Source organism: Miniopterus schreibersii (genome assembly GCF_964146895.1).
Source record: "Miniopterus schreibersii genome assembly, chromosome: 17".
In the NCBI taxonomy this organism is placed as follows: domain Eukaryota; kingdom Metazoa; phylum Chordata; class Mammalia; order Chiroptera; family Miniopteridae; genus Miniopterus; species Miniopterus schreibersii.
In genome coordinates this window covers 38,025,183-38,049,314 of record NC_138117.1, presented here as the reverse complement: position 1 = coordinate 38,049,314, position 24,132 = coordinate 38,025,183, and the positions used below count along the sequence as shown (strand labels likewise).

Sequence of the window (24,132 nt, the reverse complement as noted above, 5' to 3'; positions counted from 1 at the left end):
TGAGTTACTGCTGAAAAACCTAATACAGTTGAATGACTCAGAACAAATCTCTGAGAGGCACATTCATTTTTCAACTCAAGTAGATTGGTTGAAAACTAACAATAACAAAAATAGTATAATTTAAGGAAATTTAGATACTAAGATTCATAATTGTTTAAAGGAAAAAATTATGTAAGAAATCACACAAAGTATTCTAGAAAAAAAATCAAGTATTCTATTCAACCACTACATAAAAAAATTCTAACCAAACAATAGGCCTCAAAGAAAATATAAATACTAGCTGTAGTTTTAGCTGTAGTTTCAATTTAGTCACTGCATACTTTTATAGAATTAACTTAATTTGATACATAAACATCACAAGTGAAACAAACCATCACTGAAAGAAAATTAGGCATTTTGTATACAAATCAAATTGAGGAACTTTTATAAATCCCTTACCTTGGTAACATGCTGGCAAAATGCAGGGACAGCTATCATCTGGCTGACGAAGTTGAGGTATGCAGCCACCAGTGCCATGATTCCACAGCGATGGAACATGGGCAAGTTGTCCTCGTTGATAATAGCACTATCCTTGAACACAAGCAAGCACAGCACAAGGTCTTAGGCTCCAGTCATGTTTCCCCCACGATTGCACTGAAAAACTGCAGGCAGTTTGGAATGCTAACAAAATGTCACCTCATAAGAAGTTATTTTTTAAAAATTCTGAGAGTAAATGCCATTTACAGGAGAGTAAAAGCTCTCAATTAAATAGCCTTTCCTAAGGGAAAAAAAGTACATATATATTAAATATATATCTCTCTCTGATATACACATGATATATACATATTCTCACTACATACTGTCCTTTCATTATGTAACACTTAAACCCCAACCAAACAACTATATTGTTTAATGACTATCTTCCACTAAACTCCAAGTATGAGCACAGAGACCACGCTGTCACAGTATTTTCCTAGGGCCTTGAACAATATTTAGCAAACAGTCAAATGCTCATTCAACATTTATTAAAAAAAATAAATGACTACAGTCATTGTCTTGAGTATTTTAGATTTAAAGCCAGTTATCTCCCCTTTAAAATTCATGTCCTGGGATAAAGGCAACAACACTTTAAAGATGGTGTCTATTTCCCTAGGATCCAGGAGATCGAGGTTCAATTCCTGGTCAGTGCACATGCCTGGGTTGTGGGCTCAATCCCCAGTAGGGGGCGTGTGGGAGTCAGCTGACCAATGACTCTGATCATTGATGTTTCTATCTCTCTCACCTCTCCCTTCCTCTCTCTGAAATCAATAAAGATATATTTTTAAAAAAGACGGTGTCTATTTCATATAAAAATGTTTTCTTCAAGGAAAGGCTATGAAAGCATACCTGTAAAGCAATGGCTAAGCGAATGAGATCAATAACCACTTCTTCATTGGCCAATTCAATTGTCATAAGAGCAAGAGAAGTATAAAGTAACTCATAGTTTTTCTGAACATTGTCTTCCTCTTTACAGCCCAAATATATGTGCCGATATAGTTGCTGCCCATTCTGAAAAGGGTAATGACAGAAGAAAAAGATAAGTTTGCTTAAACTGTAGTAAAGGCAGATTTCACAGGCATATAACCCCCTACAAAATAGCTATCTTAGTACGTAACTTACCATGGAAGAGAAATTTAAACTGATAATCAAATGATCAAATTGTATTGCCATCATTATCATCAACAAATATACCAGCATAAAACTACAAACTAACATTAGAGCTGAAGAACAAGCCTTAAATAAAAACAGCAAGAAGTAGTTCTAGTGTCAACAATGAAAATGTTTTTAGTAATAATGTGAAAAGACAAAAGCAAATTGTAGATTGATAGGAGAAAAAACTAAAATGAATGGCAGAATCATGGGAGCCTTGGCAATGATGGGGGAAACCTGGCCGAGGGAGAATGTGCTAAGGCTTCTTTGTCTTAAGAGTCTCCTGTGAGGCATGTTAGGGCTCATCCAGGGAAGAGCTCCTGCAGGTTCTGCTAAAAGCTGGCATGAAGTCCCCAAAGGCAAGTCTAAAGCTGAGATATCGGGGAGAGGTTACAGAAACTTCCCAGGGATTGCACAGTTTCCCCTTAAACCAAACTGACGTAAGTATATTAATAAAGTATGGCTTCATTTCAAGATCATATGTCTTAAATATAAAACTACCTAACTATTCAAATGGCTTTAACTTATATCATGTATTATTTTTTAGAAGATAAATCTTACCTTTTTCATGAAACTTGTGTCTTGTCTACAAATTTTTTCTCTTTTGATCTTTAGGTCAGCTACATCAGGTATTATTCTAGAGATAATCAATGTATCATTCTTAATGAACAGCACATTTAGTTATATCATTTCTTATGTGGCAAATCAATAGCTATACTTAGGAGTTTGAACTATATAATACTCATATCAATAAGCATGTTAAGTAAGCCTATATGTAATGATACCACTGAATTAGCAAATTTAATTAAGAATTTAATAAAGTAATCTTGACTCCTAATGCCATTTCTACGTTTAAAGCAAAACCAAAAAAAAATTCATGGACCTAGTGACCACTAGTGGCTGAGATCTTTGAAAAGACTGCCAAACATTTGCTATCTTAAATTATATTAAGCCCGGCTGGTGTAGCTTAGTGGCTGAGTGTCAACCTATGAACCAAGAGGTCAGAGTTCGATTCCCAGTCTGGTCAGGGCAGATGCCTGGGTTGCAGGCTCGATCCCCAGTAGGGGGCCTGCAGGAGGCAGCCAATCAATGACCCTCTCTCATAACTGATGTTTCTCTCTCTCTCCTTCTCCCTTCCTCTCTCTGAAATCAATAAAAACATATTTTTTAAAAAGTTATTTAAACTACATTAATAATTAAATAGTCTCGATATCAATTAAATAAAACTCTGGATTAATAAAACCTGAAAATCCTAGATTAAAAGAAATCACAACACTCAAATACATGAATGAAGAAACTGAAAAACATCAAGTCTATTTCAAGATGGTGCACTACCTGATCCCTCGAAGCTTCGCCCTGTTGTCATGGCGATCCATAAGATTATGCATCACTTCCAAGACTAATTGTCTCAGTTCATAGTCTTCCATGAGGGACGGTGACAACAGAGGATCCAGGAAAGACCCAGGCAGTGCAGTAACAATTGTCTTGGCTTTGTATCCAGAGGTGACCTAATTATGGGGAGGAAGAGCAAAGAAACAAATAAAAAACCTTTCTCGTGAATCCTTCTTTGGTAAAATTCTCAAACTGTTTTATGAAAGCCATAAACTAAGGGGAACAACAAGTATGGACATAAGCCTGAAGAAAAAACAAAAAAGCATTTTGTAAGTTGATGAAGATTTTACTAAATTTACAAAAACATCATTTGCAAGGAGAATAAACTTAACGACAGCTCACATTTCCCATGTGCCAGGCAGGGATCTAAGCACTACATGTGCACAAACTGCACCCTCCCCACATCCCTGAGAGGTAGGTGTGTGCATCCCCACTTTATACGAGAAAACTGAGGGTCAGAGAGGTTAAGAATATACGGGATAGGTAGTCAGTACTAAATGGATATAAGGAGCTTAGGTAGCAAATGGTATAAGGAGAGCTGAAAATGGTGAATTTAAATTTGTAAATTATTATTTTCTTTTAAATTAAGCAGTTTAGGTTAACAGGAATACATTTTCAGTTTGGAAAACTAGTTTATCAGGTACTTGATTTGACATTTTTTTTTTTTAAAGAAAAACTTTATTTTTAAAAATATATCTGTATTGATTTCAGAGACAGGAAAGGAGAGGGAGAGGGAGAGAGAGAGAGAGAGAGAGAGAGAGAGAAACATCAATGATGAGAGAATCATTGATCAGCTGTCTAGCCCACAACCCGGGCATGTGCCCTGACCAGGAATCGAATCCTGATTGCCTGGATCCTGGGTTGACACTCAACTGCTGAGCCATGCCCAGCCAGGCTGATTTGACATTTCTGAGTGTATCTCTATATTCTAAATTTTAAGCTTCTAAAGAGCATATACTTAAATGCTGCTAAACATTTTAACCACACCACACAGACCTTCTTTCAGTTGACTATGTGGTACAATCAGGATTAGGTCAAGGTGATTTACTCAGGGAATCTAATAAAAACCACGACCAGATGAAATTTCAGATGGTAACTTCAATTTATATTTACATTTGGAACATCTAATATTTATATTTGGGCACATATTATAGGATGGAGATGGCCTTATAAGTGAACAAAGAAATTGAGAGGACAATTGCTACCCACCTAAAAATTAAAAATATATCCATATCTCACACCGCATACAAAAATAATCTTCAGATCAAAGTTCTAGATGTAGAAAGTCAAATCTTAAAAACTTTTTTAAGAAAATATAAACAAATGTGCTTATATAATCAAAAAAGGCAAGGAGTTCTTAAACATGATACAAATAAAAAAGAACAAAACACATAGGAATGAAGTGATAAATCTGGCTATATTAGAATTTAAAATTTCTTTATGACAAGCACCATAAACAGGATAAATCACATAAGGTATTTCTGTACTTCTCCCTAGGTATGAAACATTTCTTTTCAAAAATGAAATTATGTACAATAAAGATGTTCAGAATAAATTTTGAAAGTCCTGACATGGAAAGGGCACATTCCAAACAATAAGCTCCTATTTGCTTGGCATTATGCTAGGTGTAGCTGAATCAAAGATGCATATAATTACCATAAAATAAAAACAGGACCTCACATTTTAGGTATGCTTTTCCTTTTCAGCTACTTATAACTGAATTATTTTCCAAACAAGAAGTCATTATTTGGTAAGTGAAAGAATAGCATGATATGTAAACAGAACACTGGATTTCAAGTCCAAGTTCTATTCTTTAGCTCCGTGACCTTGGTGAACCTTTTCCACAAAGTCTCTGAGCCCAGGCATCTTCATCTATCAAACGGCAATACTTTCTGGCCTCTGTATGTTTCATCATTATGTGTGTCAAATAAAATGACAGGAAAAGGAATAAATAGTAAAAACATAACAAAATAAAATAAAAGCATAATACTTAATTATATAAACCACAGAAAAAAGCTAACCATAAACAGTACCTGACTGTACAAGAAAAAGAGACTCAAAATGTGAAGCTGTTCTTTTCACCTCAGTAATTTAAGGATAAGTGTGTTCACTTGTCTTAAATGTCTTACCATAAGTAAAGATCTCAGCAACATTATCTGAATCCGCCTGGTTCCCAAATCCCTAAAACATACAACATACTAGCATTATCTTATTAATAGTAATTAACATTTATATTACTTCATTTCATTAATTACTGATTTTAAAACTCTATTCATATTGGCTAAATAGATTTCATTTTAATAATAGCTAAGTCATGGCTCACTTTATACTCTAAATTTAATATAAATTAAAGTTATATGTTAAAGAATCAAATTCAAACAAAAATGTTAAAAAGTTATTGGCTCTCAAAGGAAACAGACCTATGCATGTAATGACATGAAAATTAAATTATATGAATGCATAACAAAACACAAAAGATACTGTAAGTTGGGGAATATATTTACTGTAAATATAACTGACTAATATATCTATTTAAAGAGGTAAAAACAGATGATTCTAAAAATAACAAGTGGAAAAAGGGTTATCTAATGGTCAAAGGAATAGAAATAAAATAAGACTATTACTACCTTAGTAAAGTAGCAAAAAACACAAAAATATTCACAAACTTAAAGCTTTAGCATGTTGTAAAATCAAATCAAATCTATAAAATGAAGGGACCAAAACATATGATCTTTAAAACCACTTTCAGTTCTAGGAGTAAGTGAACATTCCTGCTAACCGACATTAAATATTCAATTTTTACCAAAACTTGAAGCTTTACCCTAAATACTATATAGGCAATACCCAGGCTAAACAAACCTTCCACCTGGTCAATAGAAGACACAGAAAATTAGAGAATTTATCATATACTGAAAACTGATTCTAAAAGCACACAAAACTGATTCAATTGTTTAGCAATCTAGTACCATAAAAATACTAGGATTTAGTATTTCCATAGGATTTTTATTACTAGTGAATAAAGAAACAATACATTTTCTAGATTTCTTTAAAATGAAATTAAACCAAGAATAAACTGAAATTTATAGTTTGAAAACTTAGGAAAACTACATATGCATACCCTAGCTGACTGACATCCAAAGTATGGGTGGACGTTCCAAAAACTGGTACTTTCCCCATAATGAACATCATGATTTCCGACCTCTGATAATCTGGTAGGTTACTTCCAAAAAACCCTATAAAAATATTAAGATAAATTTTACAAATCAAAAAGTTTATTTTTCCATATAATAAAAAATTATATTTTTAACCAAATCTTTCAATATGTGGTAAAACAATGTCTTTAAACTCTAATGATATTATAATTTCATTTAATCAAAATCATTTAATCATATACAATATAAGATTTATATAATGGACTAAGTCTTTTGCATATAGTTAACAGTGGCAAACCATCATCAATTTGAATTAGAGTTTTAGAAAAAGAAAAAAACACCTTTTGGTAATATTTCTGATGAAACTCTTGTTCATATACTGTGAGCCTACATTCTTATTCTGGTAAGGAAGTTAGTAATGAGGACACACTTGGGTAAAGAAGTTATTAGGTCATTACTTTGGCTTCCTAGGACTATTAAATGTATTAGAATGTTATTACAATGGGCCAAGGTTACAGTTTAACTCTGTGAGTTAATTCAACATACATAATTCAGCTGTTGTTAAAAAATAATAACTTATTTACTTGTCATTTTTCTTATGCATTCTTGGGTTTTGTGATATTTTAAATTTACCTGCTATAGCTTTTGAAGGTTTACTGCCTGGTCATAAAGTATTTACATTTAATTAACACTCAAACTTCAAACTTTGTTGTTCCTTTGAAAGATTAGAACACATATCAAATCATGGCTGTTTTTGTTCATATCTTAAAATGTAATATAATCATTACAGAAACTTTCTGACTTGTAGTATTTCTCTAAGAATAAATTAGCTCTTCAGCTTCTATTATTGGAGTTAATAATAATCTACTTATACAAAATCAAATTGTTCTACTCATGATTTTGATTGGGCATGAGGTTAAAAATCATTGCCCGTTATCACATACTTCAGCAATAAAAATATCTCATGATCTTAATATTACTCAATCTGCATATAATGTATTATTCTAGCTAACAATTAAGGAGCACATATTTCTAGGGAAATAAGCTACTTTGTATTTGGACCTCACAACAACTTTATGAGACCAGGTACTATTATTATTAGCCTCAGTTTCCTCTTGTGAGAGTGAGGAAAAGAGAGGTTGAGAACTCATACAAGAAACTACACAGCTAATATTAAGGCCTGAGATGAGGGCTTCTACTCATTTCCAAGTCTTATGCCATTGTTACTCTCTACTTCCTCCTTATAAGGTACTTTTAACTTTTCAAGAACCCAATTAGAAGTGTTTCTAATTAGCATACAAAACTAGACACTGCTTTTCTGTTCCAAGTGAGTCTGTTGGTATGACCAGGACATAAAGTCTCCAACATGACCCACTGTGAGGACAGTCCTGGAAGTAATTCATTCTCTAGACCCACTGTTTGTACTGGAACTGCTGAATAAAAATGCTAATGACCCCCCAAAAAAACACAGCAGGGAGCTAGCTATGTTCTTGGTTATTTTAAACGAAAGAACTTGGCCAACAGCTTCATAACTTCAAGTGCAAAAGCCACAGCATCCCTGTTCTATGGCCTACCACCAGGAATATCCACCTCACCTGCTCACTACCAAGATCTAAGAACTTCGACAAGGAAATACTGAGGAAATCAGAAGTGTGGTTTAACAAATATCTTACTCTCTGTGCTACATTGCATTTTCTTTTCTGTCATGTTTTTGTTTTGTTTTTTTAAATGTATCTTTATTGATTTCAGAGAGAGGAAAGGAGGGGGAGAGAGAGAGATAGAAACATCAATGATGAGAGAGTCACTGATCGGCTGCAGCCTGCAACCCGGGCATGTGCCCTGACCAGGAATCGAACCCCAATCGCCTGGATCCTAGGTCAACGCTCAACCGCTGAGCCACGCCCGGCTGGGCTCTGTCATGTTTTAATTTTCACATGTTATTTCTGAATGTGTTATGTCACAGAAATATTGCTTGAGTCTGCTGTGTATGTTTTATAATAAAATACCTGAGAAACAATAAATTAAACATTCTAAAGTGAATCAGTAACCCTGAATTAACTAGAAGTCAAAAAAGCAATTTATATTGACTCTGAAAATGAGCTGAGTTGATTTGATACACCATCTTAATATCACTGAAAATCCATAAATAATGAAAACAAATTTAAAAGTCACCATAAAAGCTAGGTTTACCACACACGGACACTAATTGTTTTAAGCAATAACTAGAATGTCTTGCTTTATTGAGATTCCACGGTAATACTGAACTTTACCATGTTTTTCCTTTTCAGGCATTCCCAAAAATCTTAAGCCCCTACTATGTGTGTTGAATAAGATGTACATGGGCCTCTGCTGTCATAAGGGCAATTTCTATGCACATGATGAGAATGTAACCAGGTAAAAAAGAGGTACTGCACCAAGCAGATCAACCAAATGCTTCCACAAGGCGAGAGCCATGTGCATATGAAACCCTGCCACAGGGCAGGATGTGCGTTCACATTCAGTAATTAGGTGTAGGATGCGGATGCACAAGGCCTGTGTGCACATCCATGAAACTTCAGGAACGATGACGAAGAGAAACTCTGTATTAAATATTCCAAAGGACTATTATAAACAAGTAGCTTGCAGGCAGGAAAATTACCCAGGTAAAAGGCATAGACTGAGCTCCAGAATAAATTGATATTTGACTCTATTATGAGAGAAACTGTTAGTAACCACTAGAAATTAGATACCAAACCTCAGAAAGACAACATAATTTCGAAATTATAATTTTCATGTAGTTGCATTCAAGTATGATCTACACATTCTGAAAAACTGTTGGGGGGGGGGGAGGGTAGAAAAAGAGTTTGCTTGCTTTATGTTTATATACAGTCAGGTCATTTCCCAAAATATTCTCATGGCTTTTTTATTTTATTTTACCATTTTGTTTTTGTTTTTGTTCTTTATAAACCAACTTGTAAACATTTATTTCCAAAAATAACAGGTTAAGCTTGGTGAGTTTAATACAGTGAGTTGTGTATTGTTAACTGTAGACGTAATTCTTTTGTAGGGTCATATTGATTAACAAGAATGGTGGATAGAAGAAAGCAGTAATACCCTTACCCATCTTCCCAATGGGAAAAGAAAGATCATAGTCTTAGATATAAAGTCTTGGGAATGGAGGCTAATTGTTCTAGGGAAAACTCTAACTCATAAATAAAAACTTGACCAATGAAGACTTAAAGTAATGAGCTTTAAACTTATTAAAAATTATGGCATTCCAGCATTTGTAAAATAAATTTATATATGACTTCTACATTAAACACTGTTCTTCTGGAAAGCTATGTTTTTCTACATTATAAGTAATCAGAAACATTTTAGAAGTTTTAAAAATATATGCCCGGCCAGGCATGGCTCAGCAGTTAAGCATCTACCTAGGATCCAGGCAACTGGGGTTCGATTCCTGGTCAGGGCACATGCCCGGGTTGCGGGCTCGATCCCCAGTCGGGGGTGTACAGGAGGCAGACGATCGATGACTCTCTCATCATTGATGTTTCTATCTTTCTCTCCCTCTCCCCTCCTCTCTCTGAAATCAATAAAGATATATTTAAAAATATATATATATATGTAATAGTTTTATTTTTATTTTCACAAAATAAATATATGCTTAGACTAGAAAATTTAAGTAATACAGATTAGCAAAATGATAATAAATACCATGTGGCAATTATTCCCTTCCAGTTATTTTTTTAAGTACTTTACATTTATTAGCTCAATTAATCTTTATAACTTTATAACTTATTGTTTACTCAGTTTATAGGTAAGAGAATGTATGCTCAGGGAATTCAGACTTTTGTACAAAGTTACCTAGTAAGCAAGAGATGGAATCTGGATTCAAATCAAGGATCTAGATACTATGTTCTTGATTCCTACACTCTAAGGGCTCTTGATGGTATTTCAGCTAAATCCTGTGAGCTCTATACTTGTAAGCCTTTTTTTTTTTTTTTAATGTTTCTTTATCTTTATTGTTGAGACCATTACAGATGTCCCCCTTTTAACCTCACTGATCCCCTCCACCCCACATCCATCCCATGGCTTTTTTTAAAGGAAGCTCTTTACCTTTTTATCCTTTATACTTCGATAACTGTGTTTAAAAAAAACCAACCCTATGATATTAAAGTCCAAAGGATCAATCCCCAGATCTTAGTCTCCAATACCATTCCCCACTAAAGGAACCCCAGCTCCTGGAGAAAGGACTGACTCAGGGCTGGGGCAGGAACTGTAAAGTGAGCCTGGAACAGCTTACACAAGTAAGGCTCTGCTCAAAAGAAAGGTGGGGAGGGGTGTTACAAAGACAGAGAAGACGGCTTGCAGGGGCTCCTACTGGCCAAGTCTGGGAAAATTTCGGCACCAGAAGAATAACAAATATTAAGTACAGAATGAATTATGAAGCATGAAAATACAAATCCATGAGTTCATACCAATAATAGATGAATGTATGTGTTCCTACATGTATGTACACAGGCTCTTGCTTATAGCAGAACACTGAGTGCCAATTGAGAGCTGGGAGGGAGTGCTGAGTGTTAAAACCATCATTCTGCAACCATCGTGGGTAAGAATTATGAATGGTTGCTAAATCTAGGGGAAGTTCAGATGAACAGCAGAATACCTGCCTGGTCTAAAAGTATCTTTTCAGAGACTGCTTATTATTTACAAGAGGAAAAATGGACACTGTACAGCTGAGAAACAGAACAACACTTTGAGTGATTAAAATTAACATCACTAATAAGAAGCAAACGTACACTGGGTGCCTCTCTGTGATACTCTGAGAACATTTTCACTTATGTAGTATCCAGACAGGAATATATAACCTGAATTTAACCATGAAGAAACACCAGACTAAACCACATGAGGAAATTAAAAAAGGGGGGTGTACTCTTAAATAATGCTCATATCATAACAGAATGTTCGCACTAAAGAATTATTATAGCTTAATGCAATATATGACCCTAGACTGGACCAGAGGCCTAAGGCAAAATATGCTATAAAGGTATTATTAGGTCAAATGAAAAAACTGAAATATAAAAACTGTATCAACGTTAAATTCACTGATGTTGAAAGCTATACTCTGGTTATGTCAGAAAATATCTTTATCTTTTGGAAAAGTACTCTGTGGTAAAGAGCCATGGTGTATACGCACTCACAATTCAGTGGTTTAGGGAGAAAAACACAGATGTATGATGCATGCATCTATCTTTCTCTGTGTGTATGTACATATTTATATATGCACATATATGTATATAGACATATACACACATACATGCACACACAGAGAAATGGAGGGAGAAAGTAAATAATCGCATAAATGGCATAACATGTTAATAGATGAATCTGGGTGGAGGGTATACAGTGTTTTGTCCTATTCTTATGTTTACGTCATTGACCTTTGACAGATGTAGTATAGGAGTCAAGTACCTTCTGTGACAGCTTTTGTAACCAGTTTTACATAATAGTTTGGAAAAGGGAAATGCACTCACCTATTGTTTGGATGATGGCATTCTGCACAATCTTCTCATCATTGTCTTTAGAACTTGAATTTAAGCTGGCACTGGCTGCAGATCCCACCTGTACATCGTTTGCTTCAAATTCCACACTGAGACGCAGGTGTTTCAGTAGTGTGTTGAAGACTTCCAGCACCGTGGGTCCTGTAAGTGGTCACTGAGGTGAGCAAGCACACCTTCCCAGGACTGTCTACTCAAAACCAACTCTCAAATTCTTCAAAAGAGAGTTCTGCATATGTTCTAAGAAGTTGGAAATACTAATTTATGAACTAACTAGTTCATTAAAAAAGTAAATAAGAAATACCTAAATAAAGTCTCCCAGCTATTCCAACAAGCATTTGCTGGCATCTCTAAGCAGCTGTCTGAATCACTGTCTAACCCACGCAAAATGTGTATATACATATGAAGATTTCAAAAAACTTCCCTCCTATTTAATCTTGTCCACTCAAAATGTGTATGGGGACATTTAACTTGACTGTTGGATCAGAATCCACAAAATTATGATAATATACCTCATTGTAGCATAAGAAATTTATTTTGTATCTCCTGAGGCTGAAGAATGAAGGATTTGTCTCAATAACTAGACAGAAACATTCAAACAGCCCTTGGAATGTACCAAGCCCAGTACATGGTACCCCACATGTAACACACATTTTTATCTGTATTTCATTTCATATTTCAAATTAAGTAACTTTCCAATGATACAACCTGCTTCCATCTCTTTGAGATAAGTTATAAGTAATAAAGAATCCATATACAAAATGCCGACACTTATATGACATTGGATGAATGTCAGAACGTATCAGTAGAATATTTCCACTTTGATTTTGAAGCAAAAAAATATAACCAGATTCTCCTTCTAATGTCAGGAATTTTGTGAAGGCCCCTTCCATTCTTCTAATCACAGGTAGGTAAGAAACATCATGACCTTTCACCTGTCCCTTTTCCGTATCCCTATAGTCAGTCAGGAAGTTCTGCTGACCTGACCTTCTGACTGCTGCCATCCAACGTCAAGTTCCTTCCCTCATGCCTACCACAGTGATAACCACCTGCTATATCTAATGTGTCCTACACTTTGCAGCCAGATGTGTTATCCTAAAACACATCTCTGACAAAGATTACAGTAAATCTTTAAAGAGTGTCAATTAACTGCAAAATTACACCCACGATTTGGCCACAACTTGAACTTGAAAGCCACTTCTCTGACTTCCTCTGCACAACCACACATTATAGCCGAACAGGCTGCAAAATATTTTCTCTTGCTAATTCATTTCCTCCCCCTTCTCTGACCCTGATTTTCTTGTATGTGATCAAATTTTGCCTTTTATTCCAGTATTAGGTAGAGTTGTTTAACTCCAAGTAAACTGTAAGTTTCTTCTATCTGTATCCTCCCAAATCTTTTATCATATAATTGGTATCCAAAAATCTTTATTAGAAAAAAGGGAAGGAGAGATTAATTTGAAAGAAATTGCTTCATTAATTGTACACTAAGGAAGTCTGAGAATAACCATGTGAATCAAAAATTTCAAGAAAAACTACAGCACATTTAAAAATGTTAGAAATATTTTCTGAGAATTTTCCATACACTGCTATATCTACTGAAAAACATTCTGAAATAGATTAAGGCAGTAATTGGTTTTTATTTTTTTGCTAGCACTCACCTATTGAACCTTTAGCAGCAATGGCGACAGCCTCTAACAGAACCTGAATAATACCTGCTCGAACCCGTGGAGATTCTTTTTTACGAGCATCAAGGTGCCCTAGAATCTCCTGGATCACATGGTGAGAATACTGAGCCTAAAAGAAACAAAATAACACAAAGATGTATGAGTTATATGCACCCCAGCAGAATTCATAGGAATGAAAGACCATGTGACACTTAAACTTCCAATTACAGGAGCCATACTTATGTTGTGGAACAATATGCGGTCATTAAAAATCATTCCATTTAAGAATAAATAGAGATACTGGAAAATATTTATACCATGAGTGGAAAAAGTTGCAAAAAATTAGGTGTAATAAAATTCAATCTGGATTTTTAGAAGTATAAAAGACTAGAATTATATATACCCAAATATTAATGCTGAGCATTTCTGATAGGGGAATTCACGAGAAATTTTTATTCTCTTTACATTTTTTTGTCATTTCATAAAAAACATTTATATACTCTTACAACTTGGTAACAGAATAAAACGTTGTTAAAAAACAAACAGATATGACATTTACAGTACTTCTCTCCTACCCAAACTATATAAATACTACTTCTTATTGTGAACACCTAACAATGCTAAACAGTCAAAATTTTCATTTAATCTAGGGCCATTATCAAATGAAAATTTTATCAATGTGTACCTGATGAAATTTAATTTAAATCAAGAAGATATGAGATTTGCAATTTACAAGGGCAATTTTATCACATATAAATAAATTTGATCAATCACAGTGAATGATACTGGGACATAAGTCTATAAAAGCATAAATGTGGTAAACAGCACATGTAGGATATAAATCCTGACATGATCTGTTCTGGTTTCGAGGTAAAGCAGGGTGGTCCTCTGTAGTAGATAGGAGTGTCTCAGCACAGGGTTCTATAAAGAGAGGACTTAACACATGCACTTTTGCATAGTAAATACTCAATAAATGGTAATTATTATTATCAGCTATATGTTGCTGTAATAAATACCAATTCCAATACTAGTTTATCAGTGAAATATAAATACACAATTGTGTTAAATAAAATGCACAACAGCACCATCATAAAATCATTTCATTCTTTTTATTAGATATCTTTCCATGCTGGCAAATAAAAACGATTAAGTGGTAAATGAAAATAAGTGAGACAACTAAATTAAGAACATGCTTTATTTCTTAGAGCAGCAATTTTCAACCTTTTTCATCTCATGGCACACATAAACTAATTATTAAAATTCTGTGGCACAACAAAAAATATATTTTTTGCCAATCTGACAAAAAATGGCATAATTTTGATTCATTCACACCGAACAGCTATTGCTATGCTGGCTGTTGTCATTTTTTTATCTGACAATCTCAGAGGAAAGAAGAGGTCAGTGCCGCTGACTTAACAGTCAGGTATTGCACATTTTAAAAATTCTTGTGGCACATTGGTTGAAAATTGCTGTCCTACAGTGTTCTATATCTCTGATGCTATGCTTATCAACATAGAACCAAAATAACTGACCTGAATGGAGTACATTATAATTTTAAAGCAGTGAACTGCAAATTCATTGGGATCCCATAGTTTGTGATGATCTAAATGTCTGTAATTAACAATACGAAAATTACTTTAATAATTCCTATTTTTATACTTTTTTCCCTGTAGAACTCTCAACAATATGCAAAGCTTCACAATCAAGAGTATCTAAAAGAAAGTTAATGGAAGTCAATGTTCTAGTTCCAGATATGTGACATATATTTCCCCCAACAGCCAGATTCTTTCACAAAACACCAGCAATAAAAGGCTAGAATATATATAAGATTTTTAAATACCTAGATGAGCTGGCAAGAAAGAAAAGTCATTCATTCCCAACATCACAAAAAGGCAAGAATCTGGAAATATACACTGGGGCCACACTATTTTCTGCCTCTGTTCATGCATCTCAACCTGCTAAAACCTAATTATCCAACTAAGCTTACCTCCAAAGAAACCACCCCCTAATATCCAGATTCAACTTGAATTCTGTGTTTTAAACTGCTTATAGCACTTTTTGGCCTGTTCTCATAATCTATATATTGTATTTCACTATAAGTGCATGTCAATTAGCCATCAAGTTTGTTAAGGACCAAGACAGTTTTATTCATGTCTATATTCCCCAAAATACCTGATACCTTACTTGCAAAGCATATTTAATATTAATTATATAAACAGCTAATACATAATTAACTATTTCATTAAGCACTACATGGAATACAGCCCACTTTCAAGTAAGTACTCAAGTACAGTTAATTGGGTAATTTCTTTCTCCCAGGCTAGCTCTGCAGATCTTTAAGGCTTTATAGAGTACTATTAGGTAAAAAATACTTAATAAAAGTATTAAGATAAAACTAAAATTCTTAAATCAGCATGTCTGAATATTAAAATATAAATCTGCCTTTAGTTATATCTGAAATCATGATTATTTCTTAGTATAATTTTTATAAGTCCATAGAGTCTTTAAATGGTAATTCTGGAGGGGAGGATGGTGAAAATCACAGATCCTTTTGAAAATCTAATGATTCTCAGATTTTTAATATAATTTTGTGCTTTATAGATTCTTATAAAGCTTGACTTTATTTTTTTTATCTTTATTGTTGAAAGTATTACAGATATCCCCCCATTTTTCCCCACTGATCCCCTCTACCCTGCATCCCCGCCCCCCCCAAAGGCCTTCACCACACTACTGTCTGTGTCCATGGGTTATGCAAATATGCACATAAGTTTTTGATTAATCTCTCCCCACCCACTCCCCCACCCCCGCCTTCCCACTGAGATTCATCAGTCTGTTCCATGCTTCTATGTCTCTGGATCTATTTTGTTCCTCAGGCTACTTTGTTTATTAGATTCCAAATATGAGTAATATCATGTAAAACTGAATCAGGAAGAACCAGAAAACCTGGTCAATAACAACTGATAAATAGGCCAATAACAACTGATAAAACTGAAGCAGTAATAAAAAAACTCCCAGCAAACAAAAGCCCTGGTCCTGACGCCTTCACAGGGGAGCTTTCTAATTCTTTAAGTTGTAGAGTTAGATAGTTTACTAAAAAATTTTCTTGCTTTTTGAGGTAGGCCTGCAGTGCTATGAACTTCCCTCTTAGGACTGCTTTTGCTGTGTCCCATAGATTTGGGAATGTGGTGTGTTCATTTTCATGTTTCCAGAAGTTTTTGATTTCTTTCTTGATCTTATTGGTAACCCACTCATTGTTTAATAACATGTTCTTTAGCCTCCATGTGTTTGAATGTTTCTGAGTGTTTTCACTGTAGTTGATTTCTAATTTCATGCTCTTGTGATCTGAGATGCTTGATACAATTTCAATTTTCTTGAACTTGTAGACTTGTTTTGTGTCCTAACATGTGGTCTGTCTTTGAGCATGACCCATGTGCACTTAAAAGGAATGTATATTCTGCAGCTTTGGGGTGAAATGTTCTGTAAATATCAATTAAATCCATCTGATCTAGTGAGCCATTCAGTCACTGCTTCTGTGTTGACTTTTTGTCTGAAAGATCTATCCAGTGAAGTCAGTGGGGTGTTAAAGTCCACGACTATGACTGTATTGCTGTTAATCTCTCCCTTAAAGTCCTTAAGGCTATTACTAATAGGTCCTTATTTATTGCCATTTTAATTCTTTATGCCTATGTTTCTCTATTTCTACTTCTAATCATAGCAGTCACTTTAACATTTCCTACAATGCTGGTTTGGTAGTGATAAACTCCTTTAGCCTTTTTTGTCTGGGAAGCTCTTTATTTCACCATCTATTTTGAATGATAGCCTTGCTGGATAGAGTAATCTTGGTTTCAGATTCTTGTTTTGCATTACCTTAAATGCTTCATGCCATTCCCTTCTGGCCTGTAGAGTTTCTGATGAGAAGTCAGCTGACAGCCTCATGGGAGCTCCTTTGTAGGTAACAGATTGCTTTTCTCTTGCTGCCTTTAATATTCTCTGTCTTGAATTTTCAGCATTTTAAATATAATGTATCTGGGTGTGGGCCTCTTTGGATTCTTCTTGCTTAGGACTCTTTGTGCCTCTTGAACTTGTGTGACTTTTTCTTTCACCATGTTAGGGAAGTTTTCTGCCATTATTTCTTCAAACAGGTTCTCTAACCCGTTTACTTTCGACATCCTCTGGCACTCTTACAATGCAAATACTGTTATGTTTCATGTTGTCCCACGGCTCCCTTAGACTGTCCTCCTGTTTTTTAATTGTTTTTTCTTTTTGGATCTCTGATTGAGTGAGTTTTTTCTACCCTGTCTTCTAATTCATTGATCTGATCCTCAGCTTCCTCTAATCTGCTGTTTATTCCTTCCTATGTATTCTTTATTTCTGCTAGATCATTCTTAATTTCCTTCATAGTTTCTTTATCTTTTTATCATGCTGTTGAGCATCCATACAATCAGTATTCTGAACTCTGTATCAGATGGATTGCTTATCTCTGTTTCATTTAGCTCTTTTTCTGGAAACTTCTCTTGTTCTTTCATTTGGGGCTTGTTTGTCTCCCCATTTTGGCTGCCTATTTGGGTTTGTTTCTCTGTATTAGGTAGGCCTGCTAGGACACTCAGTCTTTTTGGACGGTCTCTGGCACAGGCCAATGTCAGGCAATGTAAAGCTCAACTTTAAATCCAAATATTTCCCCTAAATAAAGAATTCTGGGTGTTACATCTAGACAACTTTATACATGCTATAAAGACATTCTTACAGTCATGAAGGGAAAGGATAAGGCAAATAATTAACAAAAGAAAGACTAGCAAAAATGTGCAGAAATTACAAAGAATATTAGTGGCTCTGTTATCTGAAGACTGAGTTAGAACACAACCCCTTGACAAAGCTTGAAAGACAACATGTATGTGGAGAAATTCAAAGCTCACAAATGTGTTTTGCCAGAGGGGAGAGTACAATACCAATGAGATATTTACTAGTCGCTAAGGGTAAGAAGAAATTTACTTAGCGCATGGAATGTGCCCTAAGGCAGTCCAACCACAGCAAAAAGAAGGCCAGGAAACAAAAGCCAGCCATCAGGAGGAACCAACCATAGAAGTTAACAAAATAAGATACATCGTACTTGGACACTGTGTGTTTTAATACCTTACTGTGCATCTGTGGGTAGAAATTCAAGATAAATGATGCACATGGCATCAAGCACAATACTGCACTTCATTTCTAAGAAGAAAAAGCTGGTGAAGCGGTTGAACCAGTGCTCCAACGTGTGGTATCTGACTCAATCCTGCACTCTTTCCACAATGCTACACTGTTCCATTAGTAACAGTCCATTAGTAACGGTCCTCTGTAAGTAAATTAACGCAGAATTAACAGTTCAGTCACAAATAACCAGGAAAATGCCAACTACTTACGCAAAAACTGGTCTAACAGCATTATTCATATTCCCAAAAGTTGCTCGACCCAGCAGCTCTCTGAAACAGTTTTCAGCCAGCATAGCGGGATTCTCCTCTTTGTCAGCTGCGGAGGGAGAGGAAGGAGGGCCTATGCGACTGGAAAGAAAGAGAAATAATAAACATGAGTATACGAATTCTATCGCCAGTTCTAACAGTTAAACAGAACAGATTTTACTTCTCGGGAACATATAATGACATTTCCTTTTTATCCCAAAAAATCTTAGAAGAATAGTCAAGGAATAAACACGATTTAACCTTTTTGTTGAAAAAATTATAAAGTAAATAACTATTGTTATTATTATTATTATTGTTTTGGTTATTTCTAACTTCATAAAAAAGCATGCTGGATCTCTAAAAAATAACAGAAGTTTAGCTATAATCTCTATTTCTTACACTTGCAACTTTAAGTAATATTAATTCAAATAACAATTTGGATGATCAATAAGCAACAAGTGAAGTATAAAATCTTTCTAAAACAAATAAAACCTTAAGTGTATGAGTCCAAATCTGTGGTCTACTAAGCCTAATGTGATCACAACAGATGAATAATTTTTTAGAAAGGACACATATCTAAACTCACTCAAGTTTACAAGACCACTGTTTACTTAACTAAAGACAAGTTAGCCTAGCGAGCCAGCACACATACAATTATACAAAGGTAACCCAGCCTCAACCCTAAAGTGCTTATTTAATACCTGTCGACCTCTTCTATCTTCTGCATGTTAAACAGCAGGGATGGAACAATTTTATCCATATGCTGGGGTTCCCAAATGGTAGCCCGAAGTTCATCATTAACTGTTTTGCGAACCACGCCTTGAATACCCCGGATTCCAGCGATTCGAATTCTATAAAAAATGAAAAAAACTGAGTCATGAGAAAAGTTATTTAAACAAGTATGCTTGTTTACCTTAAGAGAATGAACCCAAGTATATACTGTTATCTCAAGTCAGTAAGATGAAAGTAACACAATAACACATCTAAGAAATTAAAATCTCAGTAATCTAAGGTGGACAAAGAGATGAGGCAGCTCTAAAAGAGGCTTACTTTCAATACTATTTTTTTTAAATCAGCATTTAGAGTCTCAAAGGACTGTAAAGCACAGTAACATCCAGTCTAAATCAAAAGCATTAGGTTTTCCTAAGAGGATGATAATAATTCAAAGTAATGAGCTAGATTCTCTCCATTTCTCGCCTAGATATCTCAGATGCTGAGCAAAAACAGAATTTCACTCTTTCTGAAGACCCTTCAGGGCTTCCTCAGACCTCTCACTGGTTCTTCCCGAGAGGCTCTTCCCTCCACTTGTCCCCCTAGATGGAAGAGTGGAAGACCACGCTGGTTCCTTTAAAGGTCTGACAAACGAGAACTATCAAAATGGAGTGCAGACAACCTCAGCCATATATATATGTACACACATATCTGTGTGTACTTACATATACATCATCATGTGTACCTGTGATTTAAACGTTATCACACAGTGAGACAATGCTGCCCATCCTCCCATCCCAATCCACAACCCCAGCTTCCTCAAGCTCTTCCTCACTCACACACACACATATATATGTGTATATATGTATATACACATATATATATGTAAAATCTGTAGGTTTGAGAATGAAAAGTGACTAGAAAACAACACATAAAAGCAGAGTTAATTGGTAACCCATTTGCCCTAAAACATGGTCCCTCTGGCCAAATGTGACTGTTACTTCTTTTTTTGCTACTACAGGAAATATTCACCATTGAAGTTTATTCAGCTTATCCAGCACTGTCTTCCAATACCTATGAAGAGGTTTAGAGAATGGCAGCTATGGGGAAGGGGGTGGCACTGCTTCCCAAACTCATGGGGAAAGGACACAGGCATTTAGGGGTAGCAGATGGAGAATGGGAAATGGTAGTAATACTATGCTGAACAGGTGAGAAAGTGAACTGGGAGACAGAGACAAATTTTGCCTGTTTCGAAGTTGGGTCTATTCATGCTGCTCCCTAAAACATAAAGGGTGAGAGACGCTGCAGCTATCAAAAGTGGGCAAGCCTAACATTACTACAATGGGGTCTGCTTTATGCACCTGTTGCTACTCCTTAGGTGATGACAAGGTGGAGTGAACAAGATGACACAAGAACAATGATTCATGCTTTGTTACACAATAGCCTAACAGAGTACAGCAGAGGGTGCTGCCCCTGTTTGGGGGAGCTGGGGACTGCCTATAGCTACTCCAGCTACAGAGCTGGCATCCAATTCAGATCTACTATCTGGCCTAACCAATATATTCTAGCCATGACTTCAAAGAAATTTAATAGTTTCCTTATCAGTAAACTAAACCTCTTACCTAAAGCACAGGAATGCTGTAAGGTTTAAATGAGTTAATTCATGTAAAGTACTTAGCCAATAAAGGGTTAAACAAACTGGCACAGAATAAGTGCTCAATAGGTGTTAGTTTGCTCATGCTGTTAAGCATTATGATGATGCTGATAATGACCATTATTTCTACCACACCTGAAGGTTGCTCAGGAAATTAGAGATTAAGACTGTGATGCATGACTTTACATGTGGAAATTGCTTCTGTAGGGCAAATATTTTAAGAAAATCTTAACAGTGATCAAACCCATTGTCCATTTCCTACTGCTCAGGCCCCTGAGCTCTATTTGATCGGGTTTTGCTAAAATTAAAGGGATTGATAATAAGTATGTATGCTGGAATCTAAAGGGGAATATAAATATGCCTGAAGAAAACCAAAAGGGTTTTGACCTCAGGCAAAGCAGGAAAAAATCTAGTCCCCTAAGTATGGTAAATCATTTTAGTTTGCTCGTTTGTTTTACAGTGATTCAAATGAAACACTGTCATTTTGGAATTTCAAGTATTATGTAATACTGGAAAGACCTAGAGTTAGAAAAAAGTACTAAAAGGCTTCTCATTTGTGTACAGAAAATGTCAGGTTTCTTTTTGTAAACATTAATGAAAAATGTTACATGAAAATATGTTTAAAAGACAAGATCTTTCACTAGGGGGTGCTAAGTACTTAAAAATATGGTAACTTATGTAATAAATTTTTTAATTTCTTAAATGCATCCTTTCCTTAATTTTATGGATATCATCAACTTTTCGCCTGAATTGGTTTATATGTGAAACTTACCTCAAGCAAAATTTGAGAAATGTCTACATGTAGTTTATTAATCCTTATAATACTAAACCAAAAAAACCCAAAAAACTACATTCTGGATATTTTCTATATTTTAAAAGAAAGCAAAATTGTTAAAGCATTGAAAAAAATTGCAATTTTCTTTAGCTACTTTTTATACTTTTTTGCCCTGTTAATATTTCAATGTCAGCCCCAGAAAACAGGAAACAGTTTTATAAAACATTTTTAATGTCCTTTAGGGATAAAAAAAGAGATTTTAGTGGCAACTGGGAGAAACAGAAAATTTATTATAAGATAGTTATCTTTACATAGTTTCTAAGGCTTTGCCCTCATAATAAAGGAAGAACATCAGGAGTCTAAATGGAAAAGTTACACTAACAACATCTCAGACAGATACAAATCTTTCATCTGAAATCTCTCAGCTTTCTTTCTCCAAGTTAAAATAACTTTTACATTTGGTTTGTGTAAACCAACACTGTAGCTTACACACTAAAAGCTAGTTAGTTATATTTATGCAGATTCCCTTATTTATTTTAAAAGAAAAATAAAAACTACAAAGCATGCTAAATCTTGCTAAACTGCCCCCAAATAACTTCGAATTCAGGTTAGTTTCTTTTTAGTGTATTATAATAAAGCTCAAGTTACTTTCTATATTTACCAGGGTCATTTGGATCTTAATTCTTAGCTTTCAACCTATAGATCATGTTAGCAGATAATTACTTGATTCCAGATTACTAGGTTGCACCTAGAAGAAAATGTTTAAAAATGCTCAAATTGTTACGAGAACCTGAGACTGAAAATGACTAGTAATATACATTCATTCAATCTATGTATTCATTCAAAAAGCACTTACTGAGAGCCTATGTGCCCAGCACTATTCAAAGTGCTAGTAATAGAGCAGTCCTCAAAATAAAGCCCCTGCCCTCCTAGAATTCATATTCCATAGATAAGCGAGACTAGATAAAGGTATGAGCAGAAGACAGAGTAACTAGGATGGGACGGGAGGATTTTTATTTAATAAATAAAGGTGGCCAGGGCAGGACTCTCAGGATAAGGTGACACTGGCAGAAATCAAAACGAAGTGAGTTAAGAAGCCATGTGGGCGTCCAGGACATATTCTATGCAGAAACCACTTAGACCAAAGGTCCTGGGGAGAAGTGTGCCTGATGTGTTCTGGAAGTGGCTGGATTACAGTAAAAGGAGGATCAAAGACAGGGTGATAGACTCTAACACTGGGGGAGAGAGCAAAAGGGACACTCGATTCCAAGCAAGACCTCAAACTTGATTCTCAATGAGAAGCGATGCTCAGTTTTGCTATTTCAGTCAGTTCTAACAGCAACGGGAAGTTGTATTTCAGGAGCAAAACTTGTATTTTCACATTTCCTTTGGTAATCATCATATATAAACACAGTATTAATCAATGAATCGCTCTATGACTTTAAATCATAAAGTAAAAGAATACATACTCTGTTCGTGTGTCTGGATCACTATGGCAGGAATGGCACATGGCACTGAAGCGTGACACAAAGAAGTCATAACGTCTGTGATAGGATGGTGTGTCTTCTTCAATATTTGCAAATTTGACAAACTAAAGAAAATAAATGTGTTATCACCTTTCTGAAAGTATGGACCAACACATTTACTTTCATTCATTACTTGTTATATCAACAAACAATAACCAAATAAGAAACAAGTATCATAAATTCCCCATACATACAAAAAGAATTTTTTAACAGTGAACTTTAGAAAATCAAGGCTATAGCATTGTAAATAGTAAGTATAACTTGCTAATCCAGTTCCCCTTGAGTGAGTGCACTCTCTCGAAGGAAAGGTCTTACTCTGAAGCTCGCCTCCATTTCCTGGGTGCTGGCTTCAGTGATGACCTCTCAGGCCCAAACCTAAGGGAATTTTATTTCTTAATTGTGGGTCTTAATTCTGAACAGCTGTTATACAACACATGAATAAATAATATTTACACAAATAATATAGGACAAGAAAAAGGGGACATAAACTGAAAGAAACTAAGTTCAGTAAATGAGAAGAATACTGTGATGGTAGAATGCATTCAGTGTCCTTTCTAAAAATTTAAAAATATATATATATATATCCATATGTCTAGGAAATGTTAAATATCCTACATG

General features: G+C 35.1%; 1 protein-coding gene across 3 annotated transcripts in view; it reads right to left on the bottom strand.

The window, feature by feature from the left end:
- Positions 1-24,132, bottom strand: part of EFR3A (EFR3 homolog A) — a 69,900-nt gene that overhangs the window by 19,291 nt on the left and 26,477 nt on the right. For all 3 annotated transcript variants that reach the window (XR_013997402.1, XM_081116266.1, XM_081116267.1), the window contains exons 5-16: positions 23,458-23,579; positions 19,550-19,699; positions 18,813-18,950; positions 14,949-15,027; positions 13,411-13,546; positions 11,726-11,893; positions 6,179-6,293; positions 5,190-5,241; positions 3,004-3,176; positions 2,230-2,305; positions 1,366-1,527; positions 439-570 (exon numbers count right to left, since the gene is read on the bottom strand). Coding sequence is in view for 2 of the 3 variants with exons in the window: in XM_081116266.1 (XP_080972392.1) it covers positions 439-570; positions 1,366-1,527; positions 2,230-2,305; positions 3,004-3,176; positions 5,190-5,241; positions 6,179-6,293; positions 11,726-11,893; positions 13,411-13,546; positions 14,949-15,027; positions 18,813-18,950; positions 19,550-19,699; positions 23,458-23,579 (1,503 nt within the window). In the remaining variant the exon portion in view is untranslated. The remainder of the gene's footprint in view (positions 1-438; positions 571-1,365; positions 1,528-2,229; positions 2,306-3,003; positions 3,177-5,189; positions 5,242-6,178; positions 6,294-11,725; positions 11,894-13,410; positions 13,547-14,948; positions 15,028-18,812; positions 18,951-19,549; positions 19,700-23,457; positions 23,580-24,132) is intronic.